The 14802-nt window shown below is 40.9% G+C and overlaps 1 protein-coding gene across 3 annotated transcripts in view; it reads left to right on the forward strand.

Moving 5' to 3' along the window:
* The first annotated feature begins 825 nt into the window (after nucleotides 1–825).
* LOC130851943 (protein diaphanous homolog 1-like) overlaps nucleotides 826–14802 on the forward strand; it is a 39733-nt gene continuing 25756 nt past the window's right edge. For 2 of the 3 annotated variants that reach the window (XM_057732611.1, XM_057732613.1), the window contains exon 1: nucleotides 826–1079. In XM_057732611.1, the coding sequence (XP_057588594.1) occupies nucleotides 963–1079 (117 nt within the window). In that variant the 5' untranslated portion in view covers nucleotides 826–962. The remainder of the gene's footprint in view (nucleotides 1080–14802) is intronic. The other variant, XM_057732605.1, reaches the window with a different exon arrangement.

Raw genomic sequence — 14802 nt, forward strand, 5'->3', positions numbered from 1 at the left:
TTAAACACAGGGCTTGGCAGTCAGAACAACCTTTTTTAAATTTTAAATTTTTTAAGTAAAATTTTTTGTCAATTATGTGTCCTTGGGCAAGTCACTTCTATTGTCAATGTCCAAATTTCCTATCTTTAAAATGGTGAGGCTAGTGGAATCTATCACATGGCATTATGAGGATTCAGTGAGAAAATATGTAGAGTGTTTTTGCAGTGTCTGGCATAGAACAAGTGTATGATAAATGGTTAACTATTACTAAGCTTCAGGCACACCATGGCAATAACTAGTTTTTCCAGATTAAAAACATGGAAAGTAGTAGACCTGGGATTTAGAACTAGGTAATCTAACTCCAGAGCTGGTCGACCTCACTCTAGCATTGGCCTCTGTTCTTGGCACATAGCTTTCAATAAATGGAAGCTATCACTTTATTTTTTCCTGTGCTCCATGGGTACACACATAAAAACTATATTATCCTGTAAAGCCCGGCACTAAATTTTCTGCCAAGATAAGTCTCTCTTATCCGATTTTTGATTCAGATAATAATATCCTGGTCAGGAGTGTGAGAATCCAGGCTTTACAGCCACGTGGGCACTGCGTGGGAGCAGGGAGGCCCGCGCGACTCCAACCGCCAGGGGGCGCTATCCAAGAGCGTTGCACCGCCCACTCACCCCCCCCCCACGTGGGTCTGAATGGTTAGGTCCGCCAGGCAGGTAGCGCGCTTCCGCGGTTTTACTCCACCCCCCTCCCTTCCCCAGTTGGTAGGGGCTGCGGGTCCGGGCGGAAGTGGGGCAGGCGGGTGGGAGCGAGGCGTCGTCGTTGTATATTCATGAGGCGCGCGCAGCCCGGCATGTTAATGAGGCGGGGCGCGGCGGCGGGCTGAGGAGCTGCTGGGCGGCGGCGGTGGCGGCGGGCTTGGAGCTGCCCGGCGGGAGCGGCGTAGGCGCGGGGTCGCTAGCAGCGCAAACCTGGACATGGAGCCGCCCGGCGGGGGCCTAGGGCCCGGCCGCGGGACCCGGGACAAGAAGAAGGGCCGGAGCCCGGACGAGCTGCCCTCGGCGGGCGGCGACGGCGGCAAATCCAAGAAATTTGTGAGTGTCCCTCCCACCCGGTTCCCTCAGCCTGGCCCCGTAACCGCCCTCTGAACCCCGGAGACCCCAATAGCCGGCCCCAGGGCTGCACGCCCGTCTCCAGGGAGCCGCCCCCGCGCCTTCCTTCCTCGTTTTGCTCGGTCCTGGGCTCCGAAGCCCGACCCCCGACCGCTCGGGACCTCGGGGAGCCCCGCAGTCCCACCCGGCTCCTGCCCCGCAATCTCGGGGCTTCCTTCACCCCCAGCCCGCACGCTCTACTCTTAGCCCCCGTAGCCCTGGCCGGTCTCAGCCCCATCTCTTCCCTCTAAGCCCCACTTCCTTTCTTCTTCCTCCGTTACCCGAACACGCCTTCTCTATCTCGACCCTCTGTGTTTTTCTAAGTCCATTTTCTCTTATTACATCCCCCCCCCCCCCGCACTTTTGGTGTCCTCTTATTTGCTTCTCCAAAGGTCACTTCCTTCCCCAAGATTGATCTCTTTCACCTGCTAACTTTCCTCCCGCCCAGTCCCCTCTCCGGGCCCTCAGCCCGGTGTCACCTGATAATCCTTCCCCTCAGGAATGTTACCTGGTTTGGGCCCTACATTCCCTCCTCCCTTGGACGTTTGTCCTTGCGATTGCAGGAATGGGTACCTGCCCAGTTCCTCTGGTCATTGGGCATGACGTTGGTTGGCTTCCCAGTATTTCCCTATCCAGAGAACCTGTCTTTTTGCTCTGTTGTTTATCACTTGTCAGAGGATTTTAGAACTTCTCTTATGAATATGCCCTTCTTGATTTAGGATGGTGATCAACCTCCCCCCGGGGGAGGAAGTTAGACTAAAAGCCAAGACGTTTGTGAGTGCCTTTTGTACGTTTCTCATGATAACTATCTCCTCAGCGCTTCTGCCACCTCCTGTGCCCCAAGGCTACTGACACCCCTTTTCCTGCCTGTAGAAGAGTCTAGCTTTCGTCAGGTGCCGATTACTTCCAATGTGAAAGAATATTGATATTCATGTAACACTGTGGCGCCTTCGAACACACTGAATCTTTTTTACTCCTCTCTCCAGGGAGTTTTCTTCTTTTTACTGTAGAAGCTTTGAAAGATAGGGGGCGCTGTCCAAGAGAGGGAGTTTGGGATCTTAATAATCATTTGTTAGTTCTAACCGAAGTTAATGTAGTCTTCTCTCCCAGGCAATTACTCCGCCACCCCATTCTAACTTTTTCCTCTTTCTTTCTCTTTTCTCTTATCCCCACCCCTTAGATTCTGACCCAACTCCACAAGTTCGGGAAGGAAACTGAGAGAGTGATGAAAAAGGAGGATAATGTTGCTTTGGGACCTATAGTGTTGAGATGTGGAGAGTACTAAACAGAATTAAAATAGTGACTCATCTCTTCCTACCTATTTCTAGCAAGACAGGTGCTTCTGAATTGTCCTTTCCTGTGACGTAGGCTCTCAGTCACTGTGTTTTTATCTGGCAAATGTCTTTTCTCCCCAGAAATGTAGGTTTAATAGTAGTGACAACCTTCCCCCTTTGGTGACCAAAGCAACGTTGCCCTACGTTTCTTTAGGATCAGCATGCCCCTGTGGTTAAGGAGCTTTCCTTCTAAGCCTTAAGTTTTAAGGCCCATATTTCTTCTATGTATCCTTTTGTTTTGCTTTTGTTTCCATGGGTACCGTTTGACCTTCCTCACCCGAATTCGAGCTATTTTTGCTCATTTATAGTGACCTCTGTGACTTGTAAATGTTTTTCAAGTTCTAAATGGAATTTTACATGTGCTTTTGTTTTATCTAACACTTATGTGTTTCACAGATTTGTAAATTCTCCTGTAGGGGGGCTGAAAGGTGAGATACCTGAGGAAATTCAACTTCTTTTCACCTGTTTTTTAGAATGTCTGTGGAGTCTTGTGTATGCTGAGTGGATTTGGCTCAGAGTTGTTGGTACTTGCTTTAGAGAGGGTGGAGCTGAACCAAGTTCTCTTTTTCTTTCTGAGGTGTTGGTCTTAACTCTTAATCTGCTGAATTTTTAAAAGTATGTAGCACACACAGGTAGGAGAATTGCATTCCAGGCTAGGGAGTTGGAAAGTTTCCAGGAAAGTAATGCTGCTTAAGTCCTTTCTTGACAACTATACCGAAGCCTCACGATATTCTGTCTTGCTCGTTGCTCTTTACATAAGAACTCTGTGGAAATGAGAGCCTAGGAGGAGCATTGTGATCCACTTCTCTTTGTGTCTGTGTACATATATGGGGGTGGGTAGAGTGGGCGAGACTGGCTGGTTTGCTTTTGTTACCCATGACTTAGTTTTCTTGAACTACAGGCTAAAAGTGAACTCAAAGCTGTTTCACCTACTCCACCTTTTCTACAGTGTGTGTCCTCGGGAACTCCATTAAGAATGCATTTTTATAAAACTGCACTGGTTTGGACTTAGTGTGCCTGAAGGTTATTTGTTTGCATCTGAGGAGTTACTAATCCCTTTAGCTGCTACATGCCTTTCCAAGCTGATGCAGGTTCTAAGTACAGATCAACTGATGAGAACACAGAGCTCTCAGATTGCCTAAGATCTGCTCTTTACCCTCAGAGGCATCTTGTGTGGCAAGGACACAGGAGTCTAAGTTTAAAAAGTGGTAGGGATCGTCCTTTTAAAACCCGTGGTTGTTTGAGATGCTAATGTGTGTGATGAAGCCAGGCTGCCTGGTGTTCCATTCCCCCTTGGTTCTTCTTGAGTCTATCTTCTCTTGGGCCGTGAACTTATCTCTCTTGCAGCATTATTCCAGTTCCTTTCGGAAGCCCTTAAGACAAAGGAAAATAAAAATGCTAAATGAACAGAGTGTTTTCTGCCTTTTCAACAGTGATGAATGTGGGTGTCAGATAGACTGATTTCTGAAATATGTGTAAGGGGAGTAAGTATAACCAGGCTGTTTGGAGGCTGCACAGTATTCCTGCATTTTACAGACTCCATGTCTTCTCAAACAATCAAGAATTGATCTATTTTAAGAAAGACTGTTGCATCTTGATTCAACTAGGAGCCTAACTTTGTTAAACATGAATTTTAGTGTGGGGTTAGAAACAATAGAAGATATGTAATTTTTAAAATCTAGTTTTGGATGCCTATGTTAAATTATTACCCTGTTGCAGTTTCATGCCCTTCTAAAAGCAAAGTGAGAAAGAAAGTATATTTAGTTGTAGACCCCTCTTCATCCAAAATGAGAGCAAAGGTGAAGGATGCCAGGCAGAATTTAAAACAAATATTAGGAAAGGTAGAGATTATGAAAGAAGTGGAGTTGTTCATGCAGATACCTGCTTGCTTTCTTTTAGAACTTTGATCCCAAAGGTCACTGAAAACCAAGTAGTATGCAGAGAACTTTATGCAAGTCATTTGTATTTTTTGAAGTTGATAAACACAGGGATTACTTAGTTTGGAAAGAGGGAGAGGAGCCTATAGGAATGTTATTGAGAGTTTGAGATGACAGAATGATACCTTAAAAATTTGCCCTCTGCCTGCCTGGTCTTTAAAGAGAGCCAGAGGATCCACTGGATAATGTTACATTTACTTGTCTCAAAGGAAATGCTCCCTTGGCAGGAGGTGAAACTAAGGGATTGCCTCAGAATTAAAATCTCTGCCTTGAGAGAGTTGTTAAATGTTGGGATATTTTTATAAAAAGAGTTGAAATTTTTATGACCTGTGAATTGTTTATTTAAAAACCTAAGAAAATAGTAATAAGTGAGAAGTGATTTAACTTTGTTGGTGGGCATGTGGGTCAGAATAGACTAATTTTATTTCCTGTGTGATAAAATCACCTTTTGTTATCCCCTGGGGTGCTCAGTGTATTTTATAAATTGATTGCCAAGTTATTCTTGAAGAGTGTTATATTTTCAGTGAAATGTAATAGAAGCTTAAAAGATAAGGCTATACCACATATGATTTAGAAGAACAGGTTAAAATCATGTTTATTAACAAGAAATACTAGGTATTATAGAGAAACAAAGAGTTTGTATATGCAGGTGGTGTTTTCTCCCATTTTTATGTCTCAGCTGAAATCATTCATGACTACAAAAAGCATCCCCATATTGAAACAAATCTTAAGTGTTTTTCTTTATTATGTTGAGCCTTCTTTTCTCAATCAGTTTTGTTTGAAAGCAGTAGGAAAAAATTCACCTCTTGCTAACTAGCAAAGCAGCATTGGGTGTTTGACCCTAGTTAGGGTTAGATGAGACAATGCCAACCCTCTCCCCCTGCCCAGCTGTTTATCATTCCCTCCCTCTTTTTCACTACTGCCCTGCTGGTATAAGGATGGTTCTGGTCCCTTGGATAGCCAGGCCTTTGGGGAATCAGGAGCAGTAAAAGATGCTGATACTAAAATTTCTTAAAACCCTGAAGCTAAAATTGAAAAGTATAGAATATTTTAATCACTATGAACATATCTTACTTTATTTTCTACCTGTCTTTTTTTTTAACAAACACAGTTTTTCTTTTTTAATTTTTATTTATTTTTATTTATCAGCTGTGTTGGGTCTTCGTTACTGCGTGCAGGCTTTCTCTAGTTACGGCGAGGGGGGCTTCTCTTGTTGCGGAGCTCAGGCTCTAGGCTCACAGGCTTCCGTAGCTGCGGCATGTGGGCTTATTAGTTGTGGTGCACGGGCTTAGTTGCTCTGCAGCATGTGGGATCTTCCTGGACCAGGGATCAAACCCATGTTCCCTGCATTGGCAGGCGGATTCTTAACTACTATGCTAACAGGGAAGCCCACAAACACAGTTTTTCTAATCAAAGAACCCTTTTTAAGAAAGTAAGAAAATTACTAAAGGAAAAGGGAAATTGAGTCCAGTATTTTTAAGGAATTTTACCACTGATTACAGGATAACTCTGGGTGAATCATTGTTCTTTCAACTTTGAGATTCTTATTTCCATTCATTATTAAAGCTTGCTATGAATGGTAGTCTTAAAATGTTAGAGTTGGAAGGGACTTTAAATGTCATCAAGCCCAAACACCCACTCAGTACAGCAGTCCCTTCTTACAGTTTTTGTTGGAAATTGGATAAATAAATGGAGGAGGAAAAAGCATACATTTTTGGATTCTGTATTTCCTTTAGTAAATTTCAGGATCTTGGAAGAAAGGGATTATATATAGAAGGAACAGATACCCTAGAAGTTATGAGACCGAAAGGGAAAGACTGAAGAAACTGACTCTGTTGCTTGGCTCGGTGACAATTACAGAGTGTCAATTTGTCCTTTAAATATTTGCTTAAATTTCTTCCCTCCAAGAAGGGGGATGAAACAGATAAGGGGACACAAAAGAGAATAATCATAACGAAGTGAATTAAGAGAAACACATAGCATTCTTATGTGGAAGCATTATTATATGGAAGATGGGAAATTCCATCCTTGGGTGTGGTTATAAGTGGTCTTCAGGCAGTAGCTACTTTGTCATTTTATTAGGGTAGCAGATACAGGTAGAGTTTATGGTATCCTAGATTATTTTTCTGGATTTCTGATTCTATGACTTATTCCCTGTTTTAGGAATAGTACTGTTTGAAAGTAATAGGATTTGCATTTTCTTTGAAGACTTCACATACTTTAAGGATCCAACAGAGCTTGGTTTATAAATCATTTTTGATCCAGAAGGTCACAGAAAACCAAGGTAGTGGGCTTATATCTCAGATGTAGCTGCCATTTTTTTTTTTTTTTAATGTTAGAACTTGAGGATCAAGTAAAAGGAAAACCCTCGCTTGCTTTTTTTTTTTTTTTTCCCTAGAGTAGCTCATACTTTATTCAGGGGTCTTCACCTGTTTGTTTTGCCACAGATTGTTTGGACATCATCTTTTTTTTTTGAAATGACTTTATTGGTATGTAATTAACATACAGTAAACTGCATATATTTAGTGCACAATTTGTGAAACCATTACCACAGTCAAGATAACTAGTATATCCATCACCCTCAACAATTTCTTCCTGCCCCATTGTAATCTCTCTTTCTCACCCCTCCTTGTGCCCCGGTCCTCAGGAAGCTAACCGCTGATTTGCTTTCTATAACTATGGATTAGTTTGTATTTTCTAGAAGTTTATATAAACGGAATTATACACAATATGAACCCTTTCTATTGGCTTCTTTCAGCATAATGTATGTTAGCTATATTAATAGCTCATTCTTTTTTATTACTGAGTTGTATTACATTGTATGGATTTACCGTAATTTATTTGCTTACCTGTTGATAGGCATTTGGATTGTTTCCAGTTTTGGGTCTTTTTTGTTTTGCTGAGAACATTCGTGTACAAGTTTTTTCTGGACATACACCTTCATTTCTCTTTTGTAAATACCTAGGAGTGGAATGACTAGGCTGTATGGTAGGGCTATGTTTAACTTTTAAAGAAATTGCCAAACTGTTTTCCAAAGTGGTTGTACCATTTTACATTCTCACAGGCGATATATGGGTTCTGGTTCCTTGTCAGCTCTTGGTATGATCAGTCTTAAATTTTAGCCATTCTAGTGGGTGTGTAGTGTGTGGACAAAGAATGTCGCCTGCCATTTCAGTAAACAAAGGATGTGGCCGTAAAGTCATCAGCCACTGTAGGGGTCCCTGATGGTGCACCGAGGGGAATTCAGGAGGGAGAAAAGCAGGTTGCCAGCCACTAAGACATCAGTCACGGTAGCTGTCCAGACTATGCACCCTGAGGGGAATTCAGGATGGAGAAAACAGGGTACTGGCCTTAGGTAGTTAAGTTACATATCAAAGGAATGATTTAGATAAGCCCAGACTCTTATATCTTCCCATATACAGAAAAGCACTAAAATCATTAACTTGAGATGTCTGTTTTTTGTGCTTAGCAGTAATCTCTTGGTGTTCAACTTCATGGTTTTTTCCCAGCAAGAGCTCCTATATATCCCGGCTCCTCTCTTACATCTTTGGAATAGTCCCTCAGAGCTATCTGAGAGGCTGCCATCCTGGGCTATAGTCCTCAGTAAGGACTCTGAATAAAACATAATTTTCAGCTTTGAGGTTGTGCTTTTTTTTTTTTTCAGTCAACAAAGGTATCTCAGTGTGACTTTAATTTGCATTTCTTTAATAATGTTGAGCATCTTTTCATGTTTATTTGCTATTTGTATATCTACCTTGAAGTGTCTGTTTAAAAATTTTGCCCACTTAAAATTTTTTCATTACACTCTGAATACAAGTCCTTTGTTGGATATGTTTTACAGATGTTTTCTTCCTCCTGTGACTTGCCTTTTCATTTTCTTAACAGTATATTTTGAAGAATAAACGTTTAATTTTGAAGTCCAGTTAATTGTTTTTACTTTTTGTATCATATTTCAAAAACTTCGCTAAAATCACAGTCACTAAGATTTTTCTCCTAAAAGTTTTATAGATTTGGTCTTAAATTCTCCTCTTATCACTGTGGAAATGTGAGTTCTATTCCTCATATTCTCTTTAGGGTGTAAATTTTCACCTGTAAATGAGACAGATCATTTCTGATACTCTTAGGATTGGGGACCTTTGAGATTCTATTTATCCTGAAAGCATTTTCATTTCTTATGTGGTGTTAGAAACCTTTTGTTTTTCTCTACTCAGTTTGCTACAGGTTGTATAATGCCAACCTTCCTACCTATAAATATTAATCAATGTTCAGCATCTTTATAGATAGGAAGATTACTTCATTGCAGACTGGAAGGACAAGGGGTAATAATAACAATAACGGTAGCAGTAATAATAGCACTTGTTTGCTGCATGCTTACTATAGCCCTGTTACAGCACTGAAGGGCTCCAGATTCATTCTCATTAATCTCTACATCAACCTTATAAAATAGGTACTATTGTTATTCCCACTTTATAGGTAATTAAACTGAAACTCAGTGAGATCAAGCAATGTGCTTTAGGTCATAGAACTGGAATTCAAACCTAGGTCTAGCTGATGTAAACAAACACACACAGAACCATGTTCTTATTCGCTACGTTGTACTGACAGTTTACAAATGTCCAGTTTTTGCATTTGTTGTATCAAAGGGTATTCACTGTTAGGAATTTCATAGAAAATTTTGATGGTTTACCTTTAGAGCCGTTTGACTACTGCAGTCTTTTAAAACTGGACTCTCCTTCAGTTCACTTAGTGGGAAAGAAGTGTTGGGTCTAGACGAACAAAGTGCAGTGGCTAAATGCCTAACTGCTTTTTGCATTTAACAATTTAGACTTTGAAACCATTGCAGGAATCTTAATTAAACCTTTGGTATCTTAGGCATGTAAAAGTAGCTGTTATAGTGCGTGCAAAACCTGTCTTTCTCCTGGCTTGTGCATTATTAAGAAATTGTCTAAATTATTATTTTTTTAAATGTAACCTTATCTCCTTTGTAAATAGAACAGCTCTAACAGCGTTACCTGTCAGGAATTTTAGTTGTTTAAACTGCTGAGAGCAGCAAGTAGTGGTAACATACAGGGAGGAGGAAGCTGTTGCTAGACCAGCTCTATAGTTATCTTTTCTATATTTTAGAATTGGCCCTGAAACTTGACCATGAGGATTGCAAATGGTTACTAACTCCAGGGTCTCTCCTGAGTCTGGGGACTGCTGAAGTTTTTTCTTTAGACGTGGCAGTTATTTGCCTGTGGTTAATAACTAAGACATTGCCACAGAGATCCAGGTACCTGGAACTTGTGTGAATCTACACGAATCTACCCTAGATCCAGAAGGCTGAAGATCAAGAAGTCATGTGGTTAATCTATCAGGTTCAGTCCAGGCTTTTTAAGAGATTGTAATCTCAGCCATGCCTGTAGAATAATGGGTAGGAAAAGCTTAAAGGCCATGAGCATAGACTTCAAAAGCTGTAGAAATTCAGAGAATTTAAGGAATTAAGTGGAAAGATTACTGAACTGAGTGTCAGGAGACCTATGTTTCAGAATCTTAGGATGCTGGAGGTGAAAAGGATGCTAAAAGTTATTTAATTCAAGTGCTTTGTTTTATAGGTGAAGGAATGTGGGCCTACAGAAGTGTTCTGTCCATATTTACAGCTAGACCTAGAACTAGAACCCCCATTTCTCATTCCCACTGAAATATTCTTTCCATATATTGCTACTAAGTTTGACTTTGCTACTAATTAACAGTGTGAACTCTGGGCAAGTCACTCCTCTTTTCTTGGTCTTCTCTTGTAAAATTAGAGAATTAGCATGAATGATTTCAAACGTCTGTACTAATGTCCCAAGTTCTACATAAATGATCTAGAATATAATTGTGGGCAATGCTAGTTAGCTTCATAGAAGATGGGGAACACGATAGGCCCAGGAAGTAAATCCAAGGATTGGTAGGTAGAGGAGAGGGGTAAGGGGTTTCATGGGGGGGGGACGGACAATGTGAACAGAGGCTCAAGAGGTTTGAATATGTGGCTGTAGTAAAAAGAAACGGCCCAGCTATAGCAGTCAGAGGATCAGTGGGGGGTGGATCATTTAAGAAAGCCACTTCATAGAGATTATCTTATCCCTGGGAAGGACTTTTAGGTTCTCTTTCTGTAGAAACCTGCAGAAAGCAGGAGGGAGAAATTGGCATTTTGTAACATGTCACGATGCATGTTGATGCAGTGTTTGGCCTTGTGAATATGTGATGGTGAAGAACATGAATAGATTAGTGTTAAGGTTCCAGCAAGTCACTTCTGCTACCAAGATGGAGTATAGGTGGTTTAATTTGTTTGATTTCCATCCCTTATCTGTTGTAATAATCCATCTTCTCAGACTTTCAGTGATTATTTTAGATTTTAAAAGATGTGACTATCTTCACCTGGATCTCAACACTGTCTAGTCAAATCATGGGCTCAGAGACCTCCCTGGTGGTCTAGTGGTTAAGACGCTGAACTTCCAATGCAGGGGGCGCAGGTTCAGTCCCTGGTCGGGGAACTAGGATTGTGTATCAATGTGGCCAAAAAAACAAACAAACAAACAAACAAAATTTGTGGGCTCAGGTGGGAAATGCTGTTGTAGGAATAATCTGAGCCTATCTTTGGGCCCTATCATTTTCTTCTAAACATACTTTAGCACAGTGCAGTACTGGTTTTGATTGCATGCTTATTTGAAGTGTTCTTTAGTTTTTCACAAACACACTATATATATCTATATACACACACACACTATATATATATATAGAGAGAGTGCGTGCACGAGAGAATGATATCAAGATCTCTTGGGGAGGGTGGATTTTATCTTCCATCTAGCTTGTAAGGTATCTAAGAGCAGTGGTGGTATTTAATTCACATTAGCAATATTCTGTTATGTATTTTAGTTTTACTGTTAGTCTTGTGAATCTTGGAATTACTTTCAAGGCTTTCTATTTCTGTGGTCTAATGTAGGAGATTGACAGTTTTGAAAACATTAGTTCTCTCACCAAGGTAACTGTGAGGCAAAGAGAACCACTCATATGACTATACCAGACCAGAAGAACTCTGTTGAGAAAAGATGTTTATTTTTCTCTAGAGATAGTGTCTTAGGTTTTGTCTTATATAGATATTTAATGAAGGAACATGTCTGTAGGATTAAAAATCTCTGCATTATCTTACATAGCACAGGGCCACCAACTTTTATCTTTATAAATGAGAGCAGTATTTGACCCAGTGCTCTAGGGATTGATAACATACATTTAAAGTGAATAATTGCTAAGTCCCTGTATTATTTGACTCTATTAGTACCATAGTCTTTCATGACTACAGAAAGGTTTACATAGAAATTTTTGTTGTTGTCGTTGTCAAGGGGATGTTCTTTATTTGAGGAAGCGCTGTTAGCTTTTGAGGCACAGGACCCAAATGTAGAAATATTAAATAAAGGAGACCGAGATGAGACTTCAGGTCCTCAGGATATGTCTAGATCTCCACAAAAAATGCTGCTGGCAGTAGGATTGTCTTAGTTTTTTCTCAAAGTCACATATTTCTGTCCGTAGCTATGGAGTTCCTTTGATTCCTTCATTTGGCTGTAGAAGTAAAGTAGTTTTGGACTCTTCTAAAATTATTTCGTCATGCTTTCATGGGCCCTAAAGAGGTATTTTTAGTTTTGTTAGTTTTTGTGAAAGATGTGTGTCAGGCTCCCCGGGCATAGAGGTTTCTAGTGATTTCTTGATTCTGGTATTGTAAAAAGATGGGAGTTGGCCTTAGTTGGCAGCTCTTTGCATCCGCCAGGGCTTGTTCGTTACTTACTTCTAGGCCCATGGGTGACGTCTGTTTCCTGTGATTGAAACCACAAGAAGAAGTGGTGAGAAGCCACTGTAGGATATGTCCTATTGAGCAAGCAGCAGGCATTGGGCTACCCTCAAAAAGAGCAGTAGTAACGAAGCACTGTCTTTAAGGGTCCCTGAGGAGACCCTAGAAATGATCTGACTCAGGCTCCTCATCTTAATATGAAAAGGCCACAGAGGCCTGGAGGTAAAGTTGCTCAAGGTCATGTAATTAGGTGAGGTAGCTTATTCTTTCTCACATTGCATTGTCATCCCTAAATTTTGTAACTGTGCCCTGCCAGAGTGTTTCCTTATTAAGCAAAGTACTACTGGAAAAGAGTAAATGCTGGTGGGCATTTTGAATATGAAAATTAGATGATGATGCTTTGCTTTTAGATGCTGTGCTATAAGTTTTTTTTAATAAAATTTATTTATTTATTGGCTGTGTTGGGTCTTTGTTGCTGCACACAGGCGTTCTCTAGTTGCGGTGAGCGGTGGGCTACTCTTCATTGTGGTGCAAGGGCTTCTCACTCCGGTGGCTTCTCTTGTTGTGGAGCATGGGCTCTAGGTGTGCCAACTTCAGTAGTTGCAGCGCATAGGCTCAGTAATGGCTCATGGGCTCTAGAGTGCAGGCTCAATAGCTGTGGCACATGGGCTTAGTTGCTACGTGGCATGTGGAATCTTCTCGGTGCAGGGATTGAACCCATGTCCCCTGCATTGGCAGGCGGATTCTTATCCACTGTGCCACCTAGGAAGTCCTGCTGTACTCTAATTTTTTATACTCATTTTTTGAAAAGACATACATACATTTTCAAAATAGCAAAATCTAAGAACTCCCAATTTTTATTTTTATTTCACTAAGTATTTGAATACTCTAGTCATTATCTCTATGCACAGATATTTTTATAACATTGCAATTACAGTTTCTACACATTTTTTGCTTTTAAAACAATGTGTCATAAACATTTTTCAGCTTTCTAATCTTTGAAAACTGCTACTTGTGTTTGAAATGGAAATGTTTGTTTTGTTTTGTTTTGTTTTGTTTTGGCTGCACTGCTTGTGGGATCTTACTTCCCTGATCACGGATCGAATCCTAGCCCTTAGCAGTGAAAGCATGGAGTCCTAACCACTGAACCTCCAGGAAATTCCCTGGAAACGTATTTGTATTATAAAAGTGATACACATTTTTCTAAGAAATTATAGATGTGTATGAAAATAAAGTAAAACAATCTCCTATCTTGTTCTCCAGAAATTTTAGTTATTTTTCAATAGTTAGAACCAAAGACAAAAATACATAATGCATAGAAGTCTCTTTGAAGCCTGAGTACTTTGGCATGAAATTCTGTAATGTGTTTGCATTAGAACATAGTGCCACACAGGTATGGTTGCTAGAAATATCAGGAGTTTCTTGTTTTAACTTGCTTATATTTCTGATTATAGAGGATTAATGAGATTTCACCTCATGCTGTCTCCCCCCTCCCTTCCCCAGATTTTCTCAAAATAAGATCTTAATTCTAGATTTGTAAAAGGCCAGTAAATGTTTACTGTGGTTTCATAAGATCAAGTCTGACTTTTTGAGTAGTAGTATAATTTTTGGATCAGTTAAGCTATTATCAGTAGGCCGTGATTGCTTCTAGTATTCAGGAATGATGTAAGGATAGAAGTGCAGCCATCATTTAGATATGAGGGGTTTGAGAATGGGATTTAAAACAAGGTGGCCTCATACTTGGTGCCTGTATGTAGAAGCAATATCAGCTGCAGGAACTTCCTGTCTGCCAGGCCTTTGGGTGTGTCATTCATGTGCTCACCCTTGAGGAAGAGTGGATGTACAGCTACTCACATCACAACATGGGAGGAGAAGACAGTTGCTGTGGAGATTGGGAAACAGCATTCCTGAGTTACTTACTGTTTCCAAATGAATGGACAACACCCCTTTTTTCTTAGCTTCTCTAAGCTAAGGCAGTAAGGAAAGAGGCCTAATAAGAAAGTAAAGAACAAGTATCAGCATTTGGAGCTTGAGAAGTATGTCAGAACTTTGGAAAAGTAGGTTAACGTTATTTATTGTTTCCTATATATGCATTCAAAAGTTTTTATCAGAACCTTCGGATGTTTGAAAGGAAGGAATCTTTGCTTACTCTCTTCTCTCACCAGATGACAGAATGTGTGTGCACCTCCTTCCTGACAGCAAAGGAGATGGGCGTGTCTGCCACACCATGTGATACTTGATAGGAAACTAGGACTTCCAGAATCTAGCACTGTCTCTACTGGCAACTTGTTTTCCCAGCCTATGAGTGCTTTGTAGTGCAGGGGGCTGGCAGTTTGTTTGCATGGACATAGAGGAAGAATGCAATGTTCCCAGCCTGGTTTCCACCTGTTCTGGTGAGCTGGAATAGTGAAACCTGAGTGGACTGTCCTTCTTCCTCTAGGCTATCAGTTATCTAGGATGCGGGCTCTGCCAGTCCCAGGCTTCAGGATGAGCTAAACTGGAGGCAGAAGTTACCTTGTCCTTTTCCCCAGGTGACGTGCCTTCTTGGACTATTAGAGAGCTGTTCGAACATACTGGGCCTGTCAGAGGAT

Source organism: Hippopotamus amphibius, chromosome 1 (genome assembly GCF_030028045.1).
Source record: "Hippopotamus amphibius kiboko isolate mHipAmp2 chromosome 1, mHipAmp2.hap2, whole genome shotgun sequence".
Classification (NCBI taxonomy): Eukaryota; Metazoa; Chordata; class Mammalia; order Artiodactyla; family Hippopotamidae; genus Hippopotamus; species Hippopotamus amphibius.